This window comes from Elephas maximus, chromosome 23, assembly GCF_024166365.1.
Source record: "Elephas maximus indicus isolate mEleMax1 chromosome 23, mEleMax1 primary haplotype, whole genome shotgun sequence".
Taxonomy (NCBI): domain Eukaryota; kingdom Metazoa; phylum Chordata; class Mammalia; order Proboscidea; family Elephantidae; genus Elephas; species Elephas maximus.
In genome coordinates, this window is record NC_064841.1 from 17,002,258 (window position 1) to 17,025,456 (window position 23,199).

Sequence of the window (23,199 nt, forward strand, 5' to 3'; positions counted from 1 at the left end):
CCAGTGGTCATTTCTTGGTCCTCATCTCCCTTGACTCAGCAGCAGCACTTGACTCAGTTGATCAGTTCTTGCTCCTTGACACAGTCTCTTCACTTGACTTCCAGGCACCACACCCATTTGGTTGCCTCCTACTTACTGACTCAGTGCCTAATGTTGAGTCACCTCAGCTCATAGACTAAGGACTTTGGAGTGTCCCAGGGCTCTACCCTTAGATCATTTCCCCTTTTTTATCAGGAGCCCTGTTGGCTTAGTGGTTAAAAGCTTCGCAACTAACCAAAATGTCGGCAATTTGAATCCACCAGCTGTTCCTTGGAAACCCTATGGGGCAATTCTACTCTGTCCTATAGGGTCGCTATAAGTCAGTCACTCTATGGGTGATCTCACCAAGTCTCATAGCATTAAATTACATCTATATACAGTTTATCTATACATTTATATAAATAGTCTTCATCCATCCAAGAAAAATCTAAATTAAATTACTTCTAGTTTAATTTTTTTTTCTGAGCCAGAAAGTTTTCAGTAATTCACATAAGAGCTTACTTCCATTTAGGATTACAGATGTGGCATCGCATTTTGATAATATTCTGATCATGGGATCAGTAGAGGTTGCATGCAGAAACAAACAAAACAAGAAAACAGGGAAGCTCTATAACAGATATCTCAGTGAGAATTTTCAAAATTCTCAGTGAGAATTGAAATGGTATTTTCTGCTATTTGCTTCTTAGGCTGTGGCTTTGGAGCTTCTAGTATTCACATCATTAAGCTAAGCACCCATGAATTAGACTGCTATCATGGCAAAGCCAAGAGATCCCCCTTTCTGAGATTATTACACTAGAGTTTCTACCATGGGGTGTGTATATGCATTTGACACACAAGGTAAATAGCCCTGAAATACTTCATGTTACCACAGAAACAAAAATTCATGGCACTGAACTCATTCACATGCAGAAGCCTAATTAAAGTATCTAGGTATTCATCGTTGAGTCTGAGGTAATTCAGATGAATATAAATCAACCACAGTTTTGTTTGCATTTTTCTAAAACCACTGACCTTTGTCAGATGAGAGTTTTTACTGAATGAAATTTTTACATTATTCACTGGGGATCTTATCTAGTTGAAAGAGTGAAATAAAAATGATCAAGATTTTATGACGGAACAACTTGAATGAAAAATTGAAAGATGGTGTGAACTGGGAATGAAATGGGGGTTTTGCCACCGGAGAATCTTAACAAATGCTTTTGTAGCCGTTTTTTTTTTTTTTTTTTTTTCCTACCTACTCTGGGAACAAGGAGAGGAAGAATTATATGGGGGAAATTGTGGTGAAGTAAGTTGTGTGATAAAAAGTTTATCTTTTTAATTATTAGCACTTTGTGTGTCAAGACCACCTGGTATATAAAATTTTTACCTGGAAAACAAACAAAAAACTCAATCACTTTGAGAAGAAACTATTCAATGCTCAGTTAATTTAATTAGTACAGATAGTTGATCTGGATTATTCAGGACCCAGTGTGAATTATCTGTAAATTGCACAATTGCCAAATAGCCCCTTTGTTTTGAATTTCATAGAAACATTCTATGGAGTCCCTGGGTGGCACAGTTAGGCTCTCAACTACTAGCTGAAAGGTTGGCGGTTTGAACCTACCCAGAGGTGCCTCAGAAGATGCTGTCGTTGTTGTTAGGTGCCGTCGAGTCAGTTCCAACTCATAGCGACCCTATGCACAACAGAACGAAACACTGCCTGGTCCTGTGCCATCCTTATATTCGTTGTTATGCTTGAGCTAATTGTTGCAGCCACTGTGTCAATCCACCTTATTGAGGGTCTTCCTCTTCTCCTCTGACCCTGTACTCTGCCAAGCGTGATGTCCTTCTCCAGGGACTCATCCCTCCTAACAACATGTCCAAAGTATATGTAAGATGCAGTCTCGCCATCCTTGCCTCTAAGGAGCATTCTGGCCGCACTTATTCCAAGACAGATTTGTTCGTTCTTTTGGCAGTCCATGGTATATTCAATATTCTTCGCCAGCACCACAATTCAAAGGCGTCAGCTCTTCTTCGGTCTTCCTTATTCATTGTCCAGCTTTCACATGCATATGATGCAATTGAAAATACCATGGCTTGGGTCAGGCGCACCTTAGTCTTCAGGGTGACATCTTTGCTCTTCAACACTTTGAAGAGGTCCTTTGCAGCAGATTTGCCCAATGCAATGTGTCTTTTGATTTCTTGACTGCTGCTTCCATGGCTGTTGATTGTGGACCCAAGTAAAATGAAATCCTTGACAACTTCAATCTTTTCTCCATTTATCATGATGTTGTTCGTTGGTCCAGTCGTGAGGATTTTTGTTTTCTTTATGTTGAGGTGCAATCCATACTGAAGGCTGTGGTCTTTGATCTTCATTAGTAAGCGCTTCAAGTCCTCTTCACTTTCAGCAAGCAAGGTTGTGTCATCTGCATAACGCAGGTTGTTAATGAGTCTTCCTCCAATCCTGAAGCCCTGTTCTTCTTCATATAGTCCAGCTTCTTGTATTATTTGCTCAGCATACAGATTGAATAGGTCTGGTGAAAGAATACAACCCTGACACACACCTTTCCTGACTTTAAACCAATCAGTATCCCCTTGTTCTGTCCGAACAACTCCCTCTTGATCCACGTAAAGGTTCCTCATGAGCACAATTAAGTGTTCTGGAATTCCCATTCGCCGTGTTATCCATAGTTACAGAAGATAGGCTTCCAAAAGGCCACAGCCTTGAAAACCCTATGGAGCAGTTCTACTCTGCTACACACTGGGTCTCCATGAGTCAAAATTGACTCGAAAGCAATTAAAAACAACAACAGAAATATTTGTTATATGGACATTGTCCTATTGTGAGAAATGTGGGAAATGGCACTGCAAATGTTTCTTTGCTAAGTGGTATCTCTGGATGCCATGACGTTTTAGAAATATGCAAATATGTGTAAAGGTCTGATCAGAACTGGGGTTCTTTGTAAGTGATGCCTTGCCAGTTAATAAGACTGATTCAATATTTTGGAGCTTTGTTGAGATAAACTCTTCAGGAATGAAAAGAAACAAAAAAACCCAAACCCATTGCCGTTGCGACTATTCCGACTCATAGCGACCCTACAGGACAGAGTAGAACTGCCACATACGCTTTCCAAGGAGCGCCTGGTGGATTCGAACCGCTGACCTTATGATTAGCAGCTGAGCTCTTAACCACTGTGCCACCAGGGCTCCTCTTAAGCAATAAGATTGATAAATGGCAGAATTTGTCAAAAAGGAATAAGTATTTATAATTTATTAGGAATGCAATATGCTAGCAAACTCTTCCCAGCCCATTTTGGATTTGAGGGAGGAAAAAGCATCTTTTTGAGTGGTATATTTTATATGCTTACTTTAGTGAATTGCCTAGATGTGAAGTCCTCAGACATTTGTTTTATGACAATTTTCCAATTGGCCCTTTTCTCGGCAGGTTCCTGAAGGAAAGGTAGTTGTTCTTAATTTCCGATTCATAGACCTCGAGAGTGACAACCTGTGCCGCTATGACTTTGTGGATGTGTACAATGGCCATGCCAACGGCCAGCGCATTGGGCGCTTTTGTGGCACGTTCCGGCCTGGAGCCCTTGTGTCCAGCAGCAACAAGATGATGGTGCAGATGATTTCCGACGCCAACACAGCCGGAAATGGCTTCATGGCCATGTTCTCGGCCGCTGAACCAAACGAAAGAGGTATTGTTTCTACACAATGGCAATAACAGCAATAATAATGGCTCACATTTCGTGAATGTGTGCTATGTCTCAGGCGCTATTCTAGGCACAAGATATATATTTACTCCTTTAATTCTTTGCAAGCAGAGAGCTGATGAACACCACCAAACCCATCAAGAGACCATAAAAAAATCAGTTATTTTTTTGTTTAGCCAATATACTTTGTTGTAAAAATGCAAACGTAGACATTCATGGAGTAAAAATGTGAAACTTACACATACACACACACAGATATACAGAGACACACCTCCATCTCATTCTGTCCTCTCTCCAGGGGTAGCCATGGCTGGTGGTTTCCATACCATTCTTTGCACTCACTTATATGGATGTACTTCTACAAATAGCTTTAAAAAAAAATACTTGGGATCATACATTCGTATTGTTCCACAACTTGTTCTTTTCACTTAATACTGCATCTTGGGATATCCTTATGTCAGCACATGTGAGCTGTGTTTGAAGCAAGCAAAATAAAATGGCATCAAGAGCCACAGAAGAGAGCTCATAAGCTGTTTTAGTCAAGGGCTGTAAGGCAAGCACCATCCTTTAGACAGTCTCTTGGGATAAGAGAAACTTAAAGTTTATGATATAGAGTATGTATATTGATTTATAATCGACCATCCATTCATTTATTTAACCAACATTTACTGAGTGCCTCACAGGGGGTATAAAGCTAATTTGGAGTGATCCCTATCCTCTAAGAAGTTACAGTCTAGTAGACAGGCCAGAGATGTATAATGAAGTAGAAGAGTGTGTTATCAAAATTGTCCCAATAGGGTGGAGGTCAGGTGACAGGCTCAGGGAAGGCTCATGGAGAGGCAATGCTTGAATCAATTATACTTCCCTGATGGCTGAGGGCTGGAGGAAGCAAGTGAGGGCGGGCATTCCAGTCAGAGGGAAGTTTATGAGTGATAGCCTGGAAGTATTAAACAACTTAGCTTATTGAGAGAATTGTCACCAATAATAATAAAAGGCTCTCATGAATTGAGCACATACTTTGTGTCCCCCAAAGGAGCACTCTTAGAAGGACCGTGCTTCTGGGGAGAAGAAAATCATAAGGAAGGGAGAAGCACCCTGTGGAAGCTGAGGTAAAGGGAAAATGAAGCAAGAAGGCAAAATCTAAGATCCTATAAAACAAAAGAGAGTTTAAAAAAATCAGAGGACACAAATCCCCTTCCTTTCCTCAAAATAAGCCATTCAGTTAAAAACCTTCACTAAACTGACAGAAGAGGGTGCATTTGAACCAAGACTTATGTAACCACCTCAACTGTAAACTTGTCCATAAAATGCAGATGTATAGTCTCCATCTATACAAAACTACCAGAATATGAAAATGAGTATTAAAATGCTTGGCCTGATAACCTCACCCCAAAAGAAAGAGAAGAACATGTGAAATAACACTCCAAACTTAATTAAGTATCCCCCAAAAAGCATTTGAGAATACAAAAAAAAAAAAAAATTTGCATCAGGAATTCAAAAACTAAGAATAGAAATGGGCAAAAAAAAAAAAAAAAAAAAAAAACCCCACCAAGGAATAAATAAAACAAGAGCTTACTGAACATAGGAACGAAATAGAAGAAAAGGACAAAATGATCAGAAAAGGAAGGCTAAATTATAAGAAGTCCAATAAAGAATAGTGTCATGGATTGAATTGTGTCCCCCAAAAATATGTGTATCATTTTGGCTTGGCTATGATTCCCAGTATTGTGTGATTGTCCACCATTCTGTCATCTCATGTGATTCTCCTATATGTTATAAATCCTGCCTCTGTGATGTTAATGAGGTGGGATAGGCGGCAGTTTTATTGATGAGATGTACAAGGTTAGATTGTGTCTTAAGTCAATCTCATTTGAGATATAAAAGAGAGATGCAAGCAGAGAGATGTGGGGACCTCATACCACCAGGAAACAAGAGCCAGGAGAATGGCGTGTCCTTTGGACCTGGGATCCCTGCACTGAGAAGCTGCTTGACCAGGCAAAGATCGATGACGAGGACACTTCCCCAGAGCTGACAGAGAAAGAAAGTCTCCCCCTGGAGCTGGCACCCTGAATTCAGACTTCTAGCCTCCTAGCCTGCAAGAGATTAAATTTCTCTTTGTTAAAGCCATCCACTTGTGGTATTTCTGTTATAGCAGCACTAGATGACTAAGACACATAGATTTGAATAAAAAGGCTAATGAGGGCCTTGAAGAAAACTAAGAAAATAAAAGAGAAAAAACAGAAGTAAAAAGGGAGAGAGGGAAAGAAGAAAAGAGATAGGGGAGGATGGAGAGAAAGAGAGAGAAATCGAAATGGAATGCAAGCAAATGAAAGCAAAGAATATCCAACTTATATATAATTGGAGTCCCAGAGGAAGAAAAAGCAATGGTAAATAACTGATATTTAAAACTGTAATCCAAGAAAACTGTCCAGAAATAGATGAAAAATGAATTTACATATTGAAAGCAGCCACCAAGTACCTGGAAAAATTGACCTGCAACAATCAATTCTAAGACATATCCTAGTAAAACTATTAGATTTAAAAGTTAAAGGAAAAAAAAAAAACTATTCAGGGTCTCTAGGCAAAAAGGAGGAGCCCCTGGTGGTACAATATTAAAGTGCTTGACGGCTAACCAAAAGGTCGGCAACTCCTTGGGAGAAAAGACTTGGCAATCTGCTCCCATAAAGATTACAGCCTAAAAAATCCTATGGGGCAGTTCTACTCAGGCTTATAGGGTCACTATCAGTTGCACACAACAACAGGCAAAAAGAACAAATAACCTACAAGGGTAAGGCACTTAGGCTGGTATCAAACATTTCAAAAGCAACACACAAAACAATTTGGGAACAATATTTTCAAGAAACTCAAGGGAAAAAAGTGTGAACCAGGGATTTTATATCCAGCTATGGTGTCCTTCACATATTTAAAAAAAAAAAAAAACAAAAACCCGTTGCCGTCAAGTTGATTCCAACTCATAGTGACCCTATTGGACAGAGTAGAACTGCCCCACAGAGTTTCCAAGGAGTACCTGGTGGATTTGAACTGCTGACCTTTTGGTTAGCAGCCATAAGTCTTAACCACTACGCCACCAGGGTTTCCTCACATCTTAAGGCTACAGAAAAATGGTTGTACACATGCAGGAACTGGAGGCATACTGTACCCACAAGCCCTTGTCTTCTGTGCTAAAGAAATACTTAGTTAAAATATAGTAATTCCTTTTGTTTCAACTTCAGTATTTTTGTTAAACTCAAGTAAAGTTAAATTTAGAACTGTGAATTCAAAAAAACTTTCTAAAATTATTTCTACCTCAGTATATATGCATGCAGATGTCTGAAATGATATTTGTCAAATATTAGTCATGGTTAGCCTTAGGTGGTAGGGCTTGTGGTAATTTTCTAGTTTCCCAATGTTTTTCTGTAGTACTGAAAATTTATAAGTATGTGTTGTTTTTATAGACAGAAATCGTTCTTAAAAATTATTAAAGATTTATGGCATATTAAGTTTTCTAGTAATGAGTGTTGTCTACACCAACTAATTCAAACCCTGTCTATGTTCATGAATTTTTACCATTAATAAATACCCCTACCTTGAGGGTTCTTAAAATATATGTAATTTCTTGAGCCTACATGCTTTCTGAGTGTGCATGCCCAAATGTTTTGTCTTTATCTGTCAAAAAAGAAAGAAAGCAAGCTATGGCCCTGACTCTACTCTTTTACTGTGTTGTGCTGATGTGATTTGTCAGGTAAATAAGAACATAGAAATAGTTCATTTGTTCATTGTTGTGTGTGTATGTAGACTACTTAACCAATTTTTTTAAGAGAAAATTTAAGACCTTCTGCCAGCACCTTTATTTAGTATAACCCCACTGCCACAAAGTCAATTCTGACTCACAGTTACCTTATATGGCAGAGTAGAACTTCCTCATAGAGTTTCCAAGGCTGTAATCTTTACAAAAGCAGACTGCCACATCTTTCTCCCTTTGAGTGGCTGGCGGGTTCAAACTGCTGACCTTTTGGTTAGCAACCGAGCACTTAACCACTGTGCCACCAGGGGTCCTTATATTTAGTATACTGTCACCCAGTGGAAACCCTGGTGGTGTAGTGGTTAAGTGCTATGGCTGCTAACCAAAAGGTTGGCAGTTTGAATCCACCAGGTGCTCCTTGGAAACTCTGTGGGGCAGTTCTACTCTGTCATATGGGGTCGCTATGAGTCAGAGTCGACTCCATGGCAGGAGGGTTTTTTTTTTTTTGGTCACCCAATATCCCAAATTCCTAACCTGCATGTGGTTTTATTCTATAACCTATGTTTTTTTTTTTTCATATTTAATAATTTCAGGGGATCGATATTGTGGAGGACGCCTGGAAGGACCTTCTGGCTCTTTTAAAACCCCCAACTGGCCAGATCGTGACTACCCTGCAGGGGTGGCCTGTGTGTGGCACATTGTAGCCCCAGAGAATCAGGTGAGATTCCCCAAAACTGTGAAGAGCGCGTGTGTCTTAGTTTCTTGGTGCTGCAATAACAGAAATACCACAAGGAAGTGGGTTTAACCAACAGAATTTTATTTTCTCATAGTTTAGGAGGCTCGTTGTTGTTGTTAGTTGCTGTCGAACAATTCTGACTCACGGCGACCCCATGTGTGCAGTGCAGAACTGCTCCATAGTGTTTTCAAGGCTGTGACCTTTTGGAAGCAGATCGCCAGGCCTGTTTTCCAAGGCATCACTGAGTGGGTTCAAACTGCCAGTCTTTTAGCTAGGAGTCTGAATTCAGGGTGCCTGCTCTAGGGGTATGTCCTCCCTGTCCAAATCTTTGTGTCTTTCAGCTTCTCTCTTTTGGTTCCATGGTGAGATCCATAAGGCATCGCTCTTTCTCCATTTGTGCTTCCTCGTTTCTGTGCCCGATCTTCTCTTTTCATATCTCAGAAGTGATTGGCTTAAACACATCCTACACTGACATGGTCTCATGAATATAAAAAAGAAAACCCTATTCCCGAACAGGATTACATCTACAAGTATAAAAAACCCGTTGCCGTCCAGTTGATTCCAACTCATAGGGACCCTGTAGGACAGAGGAGAACTGCCCCATAGGGTTTCCAAGGAGCACCTGGTGGATTCAAACTGCCGACCTTTTGGTTACCACGATGCCACCAGGGTTTCCTCCATAAGTATAGGGGTTAGGATTTACAACACATCTTCTTGTGGGGAGAATCCCTAATAGCATGCATGTGTGAACCGCCCAGTCAGTGTGAGGGGTCTAGCTTTCAAGAGCCTCGGGTTTTGGGGTTGTCTGGGAGCTAAGGGTGCAGTGAGAGGAAGGGCCTGCTAGACACAGATATTTCTTCATGGGAGACCCAGATTAAAGCTGCCCTTTGCACAATCTGACTTGCAAAGTCATGAATTTAATATCTTATTATTTAACTACAATATGCAAAGCAGGTTTTAAAAAATATATAAATGGTAAGCAAATCTCACGTGAGATGGTTTAACCCTGCAGAAGGTAGCACCTGGTGTTATAAGCAGCAGTGAGTAACTGGGGGAAGGTGAAAATCCCCAAGTCCGTGTACATGTACATACAGCAAACTCACCTTGTCCTGATAATAGTCATACTAGTTACCAAATCAAAACTAGTCCGAAGCCGTCTCTTCAGCATAGCCTATGTAAACCACACCATCTCTTCAAAGACAAGGTGTCTGATGTGAAAGCTGGTCTGCTTTGGGGTTTTTTAGTTGTTTATAATAAAAGTTGTGCAGATTCCCCCACAAAACATTTATTCGTTGCTCTAAAACAAGCAATGAAGAAGGTCTCATCTTCCAGTGTGTATTAGTTTGTGGTTATATGAATGTCTGCCCTTTCTGGGGACCCCTTTTAGCTATTAACTTGGATAGCATTTGGCATAGGAGCAGATGAAGCCTACTTGGTGACCTTTTTAAAATGACTTAAAAAATTATTATCCCCACAAACACTATTCACTTTTAATCTAAATCCTCTAATATGGACATTATGATAGTTAAAAAACCTGTTCTAATTTGATCTTTCCTATAGTATTTGCCATGTATTAATTTTTTAATGGAAAATTATTCAGGCAAATGGACCATGCGTGTCAGTGCGTGCACACTCACCCATGGATCATAATCCAAAAACTCAGTTTTATTTTTGAGAAGAGAAATATGGTCATTTATTTAACAATGAAAGATTCTGTATAAGTCTATTGAACATTTTATCGTTTGTGATGTTTAAAAAAATGACATTTCTCAAACATTAAACAATTATGTAATTCTTTGAGATTGTATGAATCATTTTTCTCTCAGTGACACTTGTAAATATATCGTTGTTGTTAGGTGGTTTTGAGCCGATTCTGACTCACAGCGACCCTATAGGATAGAGCAGAACTGCCCCCTAGGGTTTCTAGGCTGTAATCTTTATGGGAGTAGATCACCAGGTCAGTTCTCCCGTGGAACAGCTGGTGGGTTCCAACTGCCAACCTTTCGGTTAGCAGCCGAGCGCTTAAACACTGTGTCACCAAGGCTCCTTTGTAAACATACTAGACTAAATAATTCCAATTTAATTATACTTGCAAATTACAATTCAGCATCTCTTTTCCATTGTTCTTCCCTTTGATTATTTCAATTTAAATTTGGGTTTTATTTTATTAATGATTTTTGGCTTCAGCCAATTGAGTTTTTAATCATTGTTGTAATGTCTGAATCACTGGAATCTATGCCCAAAGGAGGAAAGTATAATGGGAAAATTGAATCCTAAATAATGTCTATGCAGGTCTGTGGGGACTTTTTCTATTACAGACTTGCCTTCATTTTTTTATCATAGATTTCTCCTTCATCCTCTCATTTATTTACTTTTTTAAAAAAAAAATCTTCTCGTCAAAAGTTGTTATGTAACTGATTTCTAAGTAGAGAAAGTTCAGCCAGCTTTTAAATAACCTGGAAAGCATTTTATTAGTAACTGGTGAGAAGTCACTGAATCCAAAGTGGAAATATTTTAATAAAATTTAAAACAGTATAAAGTATGAATCCACCATTATTCCACCCATCACGGGTGCTGACTTTTTTTAAAAGGTTGCCAAATATGTGGATCAGTAGCAGTTATGTTCAAAGCCAAAACTTATCTTTATGTCTGTCATGGATTGAATTGTGTCCCCCCAAAATATGTATCAACTTGGTTAGGCCTTGGTTCCCAGTATTGTGTGGCTGTCCTCCATATTGTGATTTTCCTGTCTGTTACAAATCCTGATGTCTGCCTATGGTAAAATTAGATTATGATAAAGAGGATTAGGGTGGGACGTAACACCCTTACCCAGGTCACATCCCTGATCCAATGTAAAGAGAGTTCCCCGGGGGTACGGCCTGCACCACCTTTTACCTCTTGAGAGAGAAAATGGAGAGGGAAGCCAGCAGAGACTGGGGGGACCTCATACCACCAAGAAAGCAGTGCTGGGTGCAAGTGCATCCTCCCTGTGTGGTGCAGTGCCCAATCCAGGCAAAGACTGATGACCAGGACCTTTCTCCAGAGCCGACAGAGAAAGCCTTCCCCTGGACCTGAGGCCCTGGATTTGGACTTCTAGCCTACTAGACTGTGAGAGAATAAATCTCTCTTTGTTAAACCCGTCCACTTGTGGTGTTTCTATTACAGCAGCGCTGGGTGACTAAGATATGTCCCTCTGTGATGCCGTGGTTATTGTCATCTTTACCCAGATTACTGGGTAAGAGCCTTCTTTAGCGCATAATCATGTGACTGTCATGGCAGTAGCACCCATTTGCTTCCCTGAAGCAGCACCCAGCAAAAGTGGATACCAACTGTCCAGGCACTGTGGGTATATATGAACCCAGTGGGATTTTCCTTGATTCACACATTGGAGATGCTCTTGGAAAATCTGCTTGTCAACCCAAGTGTCCATCATCAGATGAATGGATAAACAAAACGTGGTATAGCCATACAATGGAATGAGATTCAGCCATACAGAGAAATGAAATTCTGATACATGCTACGACGTGACTGAATCTTGGAAACATTATGCTGAATGAAATAAGTCAGACACAAAAGGACAGATATTGTCTGATCTCGCTTATAGGAAATATACAGAATAGGCAAATGCATGGAGATGGAAGTTTATTAGTGGTTACCAGGGACTGTGGGGAGGACGGAATGGGGGTTACTGCTGAAGAACTACTGAGTTTCTGTTTGAGGTAATGGATAGTGATGATGGTAGCATAAGACGGTGAACATAACTGTTACTGAACTGTTAAATGGTCAAAGTGGCAAACTTTTTGTTTCATGTATGTCTCACCACAATAAAATCTAAAAAAGAGAGAGATGGAGAAAGAACCTGTAAATTAAAAGAGACTTAAGAGACATTAAAAAAATTTTTTGCTTTTTTTTTTTTTTAAGAGACATTAAAAAATTTTTTTGCTTGTAAGAGGAATGATTGTCTATTAAATCAAAACTTCCAATTAACTTCAATAATTTAGGACACTATTACTTGTACCAATGCAAGAAAATACTTTAGAATCCTAACATTGACCCTGAAAATATGGCCCCCAGACACCCTTTTAACTCAGTATTGAAGTCACTCCTGAGGTTCACCCTTGGACAGGTCTATAGGGCCAACAATAACACACGTCAGGGACGTGCTTCAGAGTTCAATCATGTATATGAGACTAATGGGCAGAAGAGCCTGAAAGCAAAGAAGACAAGGCCGGAAGGGACAGGAAAACTGGACGAATGGAAAGAGGGAACCTGGGGTGGAGAAAGGGGGAGTGTTGACACATCGTGAGGTTGGCAACCAATGTCACAAAACAATTTGTGTATTAACTGTACAATGAGAAACTAATTTGCTATGTAAACTTTCACCAAAATCACAATTAAAAAAAAAAAAAGAGAGTCCTAGCACTGGCTTTGGGTACCAGTGCTTCTATTCAACCTCTTCAAAAATCAGTCACATCACCAAGTGGACTTGCTCAGTATGCAAACTTTTCAAACATACTTCAAGAAGACATCACAGTCAACTCCCACGTCATTGAACCTCTGGCCCTAAAATATTTGAGTTCTTTAAATGTAAAGGGAATGTTCTTCCCTTGAAAGGAGAGCAACTTTATCCAACCACAATACATATATCTTAGATAATTTTTTTTTCTATTAGTTTTCCTCTAGAAAAGAGTGAAGTTGGTATACAAGCCCCCTTCTCTCTCTAGCACACTCCCAATTACAGTCTTGTGTAGGTCGCAAGGGTTATATAATGCTCCCATACTTCTGTAGCTATAAAAGAACAGAGCTTCTAAGTTTGAGATCCTAACTAGGGTTGATCTAGGGTTGAGATAATCTTTTGGAAAGATTAAAGAAAAAGAGTACCACAATTTTGTTAACTAAATAAGAAGTACGCAACAAGAAAAAAAATCATTTAAACAGAATGAATACTTTTTGTTGTGCGTTAGGTGAAAGTTTACAGCTCAAGTTAGTTTCTCGTACAAAAATTTATACACACATTGTTATGTGACCCTAGTTGCTCTCCTTGTAATGTGACCGCACAATCCTCCACTCCACCCTGTACTTTCCGTGTCCATTCTACCAGCTACTGTCCCTCCTGCCTTCTCATCTCGCCTCCAGACAGGAGCTGCCCATTTAGTCTCATATATCTGCTTGAACTAAGCAGCACACTCTTCACGAGTATCATTTTATGTCTTATAGTCTAGCGTATTCTTTGCCTGAAGAGTTGGCTTCGGGAATGGTTTTAGTTCCAGGTTAACAGAGAATCCAGGGGCTATGTCTTCTGGGATTCCCCCAGTCTCAGTGAGACCATTAAGTCTGGTCTTTTTTATGTGAATTTGAGTTCTACACTTTTCTTCTGCTCTACCAGGGACTCTCTGTTGTGTTCTCTGTCAGGGCGTCACTGGTGGTAGCCAGGCACCATCTAGTTCTTTTAGTATCAGGCTGATGGAGTCTCTGGCTTATGTGGCCCCTTTTGTCTCTTGGGCTAATATTTTCTTCGTGCCCTCGGTATTCTTTATTCTTTGCTCCAGGTGGGTTGGGACAAATTGGTGCATCTTAGAGGGCCACTCGCTAGCTTTTAAGACCTCAGAGAATGCATACATTTTTTTACACAGGGAAATTATGGTGCGTTACAAAACTAGGGAGAGGAAGATTCCATTGAAGATTAATCAGCAATGCTATTTGGATACTTCTAATGCTGTGCTTTCTCTAAAGCTTATAGAATTAATGTTTGAGAAGTTTGATGTTGAGCGAGATAACTACTGCCGTTATGATTTTGTGGCTGTGTTTAATGGTGGAGAAATCAACGATGCTAAAAGAATTGGAAGATATTGTGGCGATAGCCCACCTGCGTAAGTAAACCAAAACCAAGCCCATTACCACCGAGTTGATTCTGGCTCATGGCAACCCTGTGTATTTCAGAGTAGAACCGTCCTCCATAGTGTTTTCAAGTAGCACCTGTGCCTTCTTCTCACTTTGTTGCCCAAATTGTTGCTGAGTGGGCCTTAAAGACATAGTGCATTTCTTTAGCAACCATTTAGGGAGCTAAGAACTCTGCCACTTAACTAGCTGTCTGATCTCAGGCAGTTACTCAACTCCTCTCTGCTGTCTTTTGATGCAATACATGACTGTCTTTTGGTGTAAGATATTTCATACTTTCATATACAACACTAGTAAGAGTGGCCATTGAAATTACTACAGTTTGCCTTCAAAGTTGCTATTTATCACCCTATGCCATCTTAAATACCCTTTTCTACTCTTTTGTTTAAAGATAGCATTTATGCATCAATTGATTTTATGTGAATTCCCAATTTTCCATAGGCACATTCCAGTTACAGCAAAGTATTTTGCAGTTTTACCTTATTTATATTTATTAGGTGACTGTTAAATTCAGGGGAACCACTAAGAAAGACAGAAATAGAGTCTTTAACTTCCAAAAGAGTGGAGGGGAAACTTGAAATGAGAAAAAAAGAATTCAATCCAGAAGAAAGCAAGAGAGGAGAAAAAGGGCAACGTAAAAAAGGCAGGACAGATAGAAAGCACAAAATAAATGGCAGAAATAGACTTAGATACATCTGTAATCAAAATAAATGCAAATGGGCCAAATGGTCAACAATTACTTTAAAACAAAGAGGAAATGTAAGGGGGGCAGGGAAACTAGATTAATGGAAATGAAACAACCAGAACGGAAATAATGAGATTGTCCACACATTGTGAAGAATGTAACTGTCTTAGTCATCTAGTGCTGCTATAACAGAAGTTAATCGGAGGTGGAAAGGAGGACAAACTCATTCCAAGTAGAGGGAACTTCGTAATAAAGATATCCCGGTCGTTGCTGTTGAATGGACTCTGACTCACGGTGACCCCATGTGTATAGAGCAGAACTGCTCCATAGGGTTTTCAGTGGCTGATTTTTCAGAAGTAGATCACCAGGTCTTTATTCCAGGGCACCTCTGGGTGGACTGTAGCAGCCAAGTGTGTTAACCATTTGTACCACACAGGGACTCCTAATAAATATAGAGAAAGGTGATATATGCTACTTCTGGAGCCTAAGCCTCGAGGTGGGGCCTAGGGGGAGTTGGGGCAGAAAGGTTGAGCTGCATGTCCTGCAGAGATGGGAGCCCTTGAAGTGCACATAGGCAGAGGGTTGACATGACCAGTGGCTCTAAAACTCCTACGCTAGATAACATGAGCAAGGAGGCTAGTTAGGAAGCTGTAGCAATGGTCCAGGTAAGAGTCCAGGAGGATCTAAAGTAGGGCAAGATGGTAGGGAAGAAATGGGGGGTGTAGATGCACCAAATATTCAGGAGGCAAAACTGGTAGGATGTGGTGGTTGATCGGCTGTAGTGACCAAAGGAGAGGGAAGGACTGCAGAGTGACAAACCAGAGACAGCTCAAGGAGAAGACAGGAAACAGCATCTTCCATCCGTTCCTGGGATTTGCCAGTGAAGAGTGGAGCTAAGTGAGACTTCCTCTTGCCTTTTTAGTGACTTGTGACATTAATTTGCAGATGCGACACATGGTCCTCAGTACATTTATGGCACTGGGATTCTGTCACATTTATACTAAAACTCAGTAGCAGCATAACAAAAACATTTCTTTGTTACTAACATACTCTTCCTTGAGAAAATTCGATTTCAGATATAATGCCCCTAAAATCAGTTCATAGAAAAGGCAGTGAATGATCACTGTAATTATAGCATCATGCCTAGAAGGCTGACCTTTTTGGGTCTTCAGGTTTTCTTCAACTGCCTATAATGAGTGCATTCTCTAATTTTATCATTTAAACAAGATTAACATGTTTTATTTGTGATTTTAGATGAGAATTGTGTTTAGTTTACTGTTCTTACTTATTTGATGGAATGAGTTTTTCAAAAGCAAGATAGAATATTTCTGTTAAGGGCATTTGATTTTCAGATGCTTTATTTAAATGACCTTGGCCACTGTGTAACTAGAACTATACATGTTGATCATGAAGCTTACTCTTTGCTCAGGTTATTATTCGGGACAGAAGAAAAACTCTACGGTTTCTTTCTGGTTGGGTCAAATACAGATCTACCCACCTCTCCACCGACTTAAAGTAGCTGATGTTGTTGTTAGTTGCCGCCAAGTCGATTCCAACTCGTGGCAACCCCATGTGTGCAGAGTACAACTGCTCCATAGGGTTTGCAAGGCTGTTAATTTTCAGAGGCAGATTGCCAGGCCTTTTTTCCAACATTCTGATTGCACCACCCAAGACTCTTAAAGTGGCTGATAAAAAAAAACCAAATCCACTGCCGTCGAGTCAATTCTGACTCTCAGCGACCCTATTGGACAGAGTAGAATTGCCTCATAGAGTTTCCAAGGCAGAAGCAGGCTGTCATATCTTTCTCCTGCGGAGTGGCTGGTAGGTTCAAACCACTGACCTTTTGGTTAGCAGCCAAGCTCTTTAACCACGGCGCCACCAGGGCTCCTAAACTGGCTGATAGACAGGGAGAATGAGTTGACTCATTGTTAGGTGTCCATGATGCCTAAGAATTGGTTTGTCTGGAATGATGTCTACATGGGGCAACTACCTGAAAAAGGGAGTTTAGTCAAACAAGCAACTGATCCAATTTAAAAACTTAATTTTTTTCCACTCCTGAGCTAGTTTTTAAATAGAATTAACCAATCTGACATTTCTTTTACTGTTGTTTAAATAATAACAGTGAAAGCTTAAATGAAAATACTGTTTTATGTAATATAGTTACCCCTAAGATTTAAGAGGAACCCTGGTGGCACAGTGGTTTAGAGCTTGGCTGCAGTTCAAATCTACCAGCTGCTCCTTGGAAACCCTATAGGGTCACTATGAGTCGAGATCAACTCAATGGCAATGCGTTTGTTTTTTTTGTTTTGTTTTAAGATTTAAGAGAGCTTTTGAGCTTCAGTTATTATTCCTGCTAAATCTTTAAGGCCAACTAACTGGCAAACCCCTAAAACTGCTTTAAAATTAGTTCTTAATCAATGATGTTGTCCATGACTGTTCAGAGTAATCACCTTTCTCTGCTTCACAGAATTTTGCTGCTGAGATTGTAAACAGAAATGTTTCCATTTCAGGCATTCGTAAGAGCACCCATTAAAAATGAAACGGAAGTCCTTTTATACCTGGCTTGACTTTTTCATCCCTGGGTGGCCAACAGAGATGACCCCTGTGGCTCTGTCTTCACAGGGTGTAGAAATGTGTTCAACTTGGATCCAGAGTGTTAGTTCAAAGAAGTTGTGGTGTTCCCAAGTCAGGCCAAACTCCGAGGTGATTGTGGAGAACCAGCCACGGCTTCAGTGTTTACACTGGTCACCATGTCTACCACAGTCTCCCTGTCTTGGATTCAAATCATGACTCTCCCACATACTAACTGTGGGGCCTTAGGCAAATTGCTGAAACTTTCTGAACTTCAGTTGCCTATTCCATAAAAAGGGAATGATAAATAGGCTTGTTGTGAAGGGGGAATGTGACAATTCGCATCAAGTACGGTGCCTAGCAGAGAAAAGACTCAGTAAATATTAGCTTCCGGCATTATATTTAGCAGACTGAGACTTTCACCCTTTAAAGTATTTTAGCTTTTAAGTTTAAACAAATGATAATCTAGTGTCAGAAAATGAATGGAAAGCAAGAAAACATCACATTTCAGAGACTTCATATTTCATATGTATGTATATATATGTTTTTCTGCTTTTAGGCCAATTGTATCAGAGAGCAATGAACTTCTCATTCAGTTTTTATCAGACTTAAGTTTAACAGCAGATGGATTTATTGGTCACTACAAATTCAGGCCAAAAAAACTGCCCACAACTACAGTGCCACCCATTACCACCACACCCGCCATAACTGCAGGTAAGTTTTTCTGTTTTGAAGTTTTTACACAAAGTTTGGGAGACCAATTACTTTGAGGTAGGAAAAATAAAAGGAGGAAAATACTTGAAAAATTCTCTTACGTGAAAAATGATGTAAGAGAATAATATGATTCATTGATGACAAAAAAGTATGGGTGGAAGAATATTTGTAAGCCAGTATTTTTAAATGTCACTGAGGAAAATGATGACCACTTAAAAATTAGTAAGAAATCTATGGCAGGCACAGCCTAAGCGTCCTTTTCTGGCACTTAGAGAATCCCCGATTTTATTTTTATTACAAGATCCCAGAACTATATTTTAGGTTATAGTTCTAGGATCTTGACACTTGCCTGTTTTCACATCTGCCAATGTTTGATTTTGTCTTTTTTTCCTTCTCTCCAGAATGTGTCATATAAAATGTATTATGTTTTCAATTTGGAGTAAATCAAAGAAAAATATATTTCATATAGAGATATCCCTTGAAATAACTAGTGCCAGCCTCCGTGATTAAGAAGTCAGCTGGGAGGCTCTGGTTTGGGGTATGTGTTTGATACAAGACATGGAGAGACAGGAGTGGGTCTCTCTCTATCTAGTCCACATCCTGTCAGCTCCACCTACTGGGACTTCAGGTCTCAGATCTAAAAATCCAAATCCAGGTAGGATTGAAAAGTGGGAAGGAAGACCTAAAGTTAAGATATGAAGCAGGCCGAAATAAGCCCTGCGTTTCTACTTTTTTTTTTTCTACTTACTGTTTCTGCACCCTGGGTAGGGCTGTCCTGAGTACAGACACTTCTAGAAGGGCTGATTTCTCTGAGCACTCCACAAGTGTGCCACCTTGTGGCCTGAAAGTGTACTGCTTCCTGTTACCTCTCTCTCGCTCATCTCAGTAGATCCTGGTGTCCGTGTTCTTTCCAACGAGTTATCTGGCTGCACTCTTGCTGTTAATAGTTCCCCAGCTTTTACCTCCAGTCCTAAACTTTCTCTGAAACTGCATACATGGATTTTTAATTATCTCCTAGAAAACTGGTGATTTCTAGATGTTTAAATGAAAGCCTATCAAGCTCAACTCATTTTATCACATTGTTGACTGCCTCAAACCGGCTTCTCTACCTCTTTTCCAAGACATGGTCCACATCATGGTCCAGTTGCCACACTCTTCAGAGTCATCTTTAACTTCCCCTCTATCTTACCTCTTCACAGCATGCCCCCTGCCCCAGACCAGACCATGTCATGTTCCCATTTAAATTCATTGTCTAGAGCTGTGTCTTCCAATAGCAGTAGCCACTATTGACCACTTGAAATGTAGCTAGTGAGATTGAGGAACTGAATTCTTATTTAACTTCAATTAATTTTGAAATGGCCTCATGTGGGTATTGGCTGCCATACTGGACAGCAGAGGAACCCAGACTCCTTCATGTAGTATCTAAGGCCCTTTGCACTTTGTTTCCGGCCTCTCATTCTAGCTGCATCTTCAGGCTCTGCTACCTCTTCCCTTATGATCTAAGCATTTTGGTTTTTATCCTCAGTGTGGGGGAAACTGGTGATGGGTTTAAGCAAAGTTCAGGATCAGGTCTGCATTTTACAAAGATGACTGGCTACTATGAGGTGAAGGGATTGTAGGTGAGTGGATCAGATTTTTGTGGCTCTCTAGGTGAACTGTGCCAAGAGATAAGCGGCAGATATTGACAGGCCTTCGTGATTGATTGGATTAGGGAGATCAGGTTGGTGTCAAGAATGCATCCCAGGTCCCTGACTTATGCAACTGGGGGGAGAGTGTTACCATTCACTGAGGTAAACAACTGGGTTTGGGAGCGGATTCATGAGTTCAGCTGTGACCTTGTTGGGTTTGAGGTGTCTGTGGTGCAGTGGTTAAAAGATAGGCTGCCAACCAAAAGGTCAGCAGTGGAATCTACCAGCCGCTCCTTGGAAACCCTATGAGGCAGTTCTACTCTCTCCTATGAGTTGGAATTGACTTGATGGCAACGGGTATTTTTTTGGTAAGACATTCAAGTGGAGATGTTGTGCAGGCATTTTGATACATGGCCTTCCAGGCCAGAAGAGAAATTTGAAAATATAAATGAGATATAAATGTGAGAGTCATCAGGGTACAGATGGTAATTGAAACGATGAATCAGAATGAGATTGCCTAGGGCGAGGTCTGGGGTAAAAGGAAGAGACAGACTAGGATTAAACCTTGAGAAACTCGATCTTCTTAAGGAGGATATGCTGACAAGGGAGACTGAGAAGGAGCGACTAGGAGGAGGAAGGAAAACCAGGAGCAGATATCATGGAGGCCAGGAAAGAGAATGTTTTAAGAAGGTTGCAGTCGGTAGGGTGAAGTGTTGACAAGACTGTAAATAAGGGAAGGACCAAAATGTTTCCATCTGATTTAGTGACACAGAGGCTACTGAAGGCCCTAGCAAGGGCTGTGTGAGCAGAGTTGTGCAGGCAGAAGTCAGATGGAGTGGGCTGTGGGTGAGTAGAACAGGCTGGAGAAATTGATAGAAAAAGTGCTAGCAACTTGTTCCACAATTTGGCCCTAAAGGAGGGAAAGAGGCTATGAGAGTCTTGAATGTGTTAGTCCAATGGGAAGTAGCCAGCAAAGAAGGTGAATACATGGCAGACAGAAGGAATAGGTGATGGAGAAAAGTTTCTACACAGGTGAGAGGGGCTGGCCTCCCAAGGACTCACAGGAGGATTGATCTCACAGGACTGGGGGAAACCTCCTCTGTCAGGGAGGAAAGGAATAGAGGCACTGGTAAAGATGCTTTGGAGGTGAGGAGGGGATCTTGAAGTTTTCTGCTATGCTCTCTATCCTCCTAGAAAACAGACAAGGTTTCCTGCTGAGAATGAGAAGGGAGGTGGGAAGACTGGAGGTCAGGAAAATTAGAAAGACTTGAAAGTACCTGTGGAAAATTGGAGAGCGAGTTGACCCACAAAATAGCCTGTCACTTCTGAGGGTCCGGTTGTGTGCTCAACTGTTTGGATGCAGGCACAGAAAAAATGGAGATGCATGGAGGGTTGGAATTTTACCAGTCAAGAGCTGCAAAAAAACAGAGGGGATAGGGAGTTTAAGCTTTGTCAAGAAAATGAGTGAAATAATGGACCATGGAATAGCTAAGGATGTATAAAGATAGGCCAGGTCTGATGGATTTGAAAAGTGAGAGGCCAATGTATTGACCCTCCAAAGATATGAAAAAAAAAGTAGTTATGAAAGCAATTAAATAAATAAGCTTGAAGGAAAGAAGACTGTACTAGAGAGGAGAATGTCTGAATTTGAGAGTTCGGTGACGAAAGACTTGAGTATGAATACATGTGAGCGTAGAACCAATAATCTTTGATTCAACAGAGTTTTGAAAGTCCCTGGGGCGGACTGAGAGGGACCATCCACAAGGGGACTGGAGTCACTGGGATGGCTGCAGGGACACGTGGAAGGCTGCGAACCAGGTGGCCAAGTTGGGGAGTGCAGGGTGGTAGATAGGTGATGAAAAGATGAGGAGGGGTAGGTTGGTGTAGCTGATGACATAAAGGTAAGAAAGTGGAGATCTACCAGAGGGAAAGAAGGAACAATGTGAGACATCCACCCAACTTCCAGACTGAAGTTCTGAGGCTGAGAAGGAGCTGATCTCCAACAGCCCACATGAAATATATTCTTTTTCAGCAGACAAGGTGGACCACTAACACTACTACTTTTGGCTCAGCTAATTAGGCAAATTTAGTGCCGAAGTGAGGTCCCCAACTTCTGGAACAATGAATAGTGTGTCTGTCCCTTTCAATGTTTTCTGAGCTGTGTTTGAAAAAAATACACATTTAAGCTCATATATGTATTTTAACATTGAATTGTGTATGCTTTAATATTGTAAACCACTCAGATCTTTCTGGAGGTAAATAAAGGTACAAATGAAATCCCTGGGTGGTATAAATGGTTGATGCATTTGCTGCTAACTGAAAGGCTGGAGGTTCGAGTCCACCTAGAGGTGCCTGGGAAGAAAGGCCTGGTGATCTACTTCCAAAAAATCAGCCACTGAAAACCCTACAGAGCACAGTTCTGCCCTGACACAAATGGGGTCATCGTAAGTTGGACTCCACTCAGCCGCAACTGGTTTTTCTTTTTTTAGGGATATGAGTTAAGAATAAATATAAATTCACTGAGGAGTTGGCTGAACATATTAGAAGGACAATATTGCAATTGCAAATTCTTAAGCAATAAACGCAATTCTGTTAGTTGTTTTGTTTAGTTCTTCCCAGCATATTGCCACATATAAGTGAACAATTAGCAAACATTTTTAATGATGATCGTTGTTGTTCTTAGGTGCAGTGAGTTGGTTTTCTATTCATAGTGATCCCATTTGACAGAGTAGAACTGCCCCATAGGGTTTTCTAGGTTGTAATCTTTATGAGAAAGAGCCCTGGTAGTGCAGAGCTTAAGCGCTTGGCTGCTAACCAAAAGGTAGGTGGTTCGAATTCCACCAGCTACTCTCTAGAAAGATGATATGGCAATCTGCTTCTGTAAAGATTATAGCCTTAGAAACCTATGGGGCAGTTCTTCTGTGTCCTGTAGAGTCACTATGAGTTGGAATCAACTTGACAGCAATGGCTTTAGTTTTTTTTTTTTTTCTTTTTGAATCTTCATGGGAGCAGATTACCAGTTCTTTTTCCTGCAGAGGCACTGGGTGGCTTTGAACCACCAACCTTTCAGTTAGCAGCTGAGCACTTAACTATGGCACCACAAGGGCTCCATCTTTAATGATGATAACAAGGATTAAGTATTTCACTTCATTAACCCATGGTTTCTTAACCTCGGAACATTTTGAGCTGGATATTTCTTTGTTGTGGGGGACTGTCCTGTGCATTGTCAGATGTTTAGCAGCATCCCTGGCCTCCCCCCACTAGATGGCAGCAGCATTCTCCCCGCCCACCCCCACTCCCTGGTTGTGACAACCAAAAATGCCTTCAGACATTGCCCAAATGCCACCTGGAAAGAAAGTCCCCCCAGTTGAAAACCACGGTGTTAATCTATTTAGTTTTGCTTTTAAGTTTGTCTACTTCTCAGCTCTTAAGCTCCTTACAGCCGGTACCAGGATTAAAATAAATATGTAGTGAAGTGTTGCATCAGATTA

At 40.6% G+C, this 23,199-nt stretch overlaps 2 protein-coding genes across 3 annotated transcripts in view; one reads left to right on the plus strand and one right to left on the minus strand.

The window, feature by feature from the left end:
- TRPC1 (transient receptor potential cation channel subfamily C member 1) overlaps positions 1-23,199 on the minus strand; it is a 228,262-nt gene that overhangs the window by 120,688 nt on the left and 84,375 nt on the right. The gene's annotated exons all lie outside the window — the stretch shown is intronic.
- PCOLCE2 (procollagen C-endopeptidase enhancer 2) overlaps positions 1-23,199 on the plus strand; it is a 76,043-nt gene that overhangs the window by 46,459 nt on the left and 6,385 nt on the right. The window contains exons 3-6 of the mRNA XM_049867137.1: positions 3,464-3,719; positions 8,070-8,194; positions 13,946-14,082; positions 17,926-18,080. Coding sequence (XP_049723094.1) covers positions 3,464-3,719; positions 8,070-8,194; positions 13,946-14,082; positions 17,926-18,080 — 673 coding nt within the window. The remainder of the gene's footprint in view (positions 1-3,463; positions 3,720-8,069; positions 8,195-13,945; positions 14,083-17,925; positions 18,081-23,199) is intronic.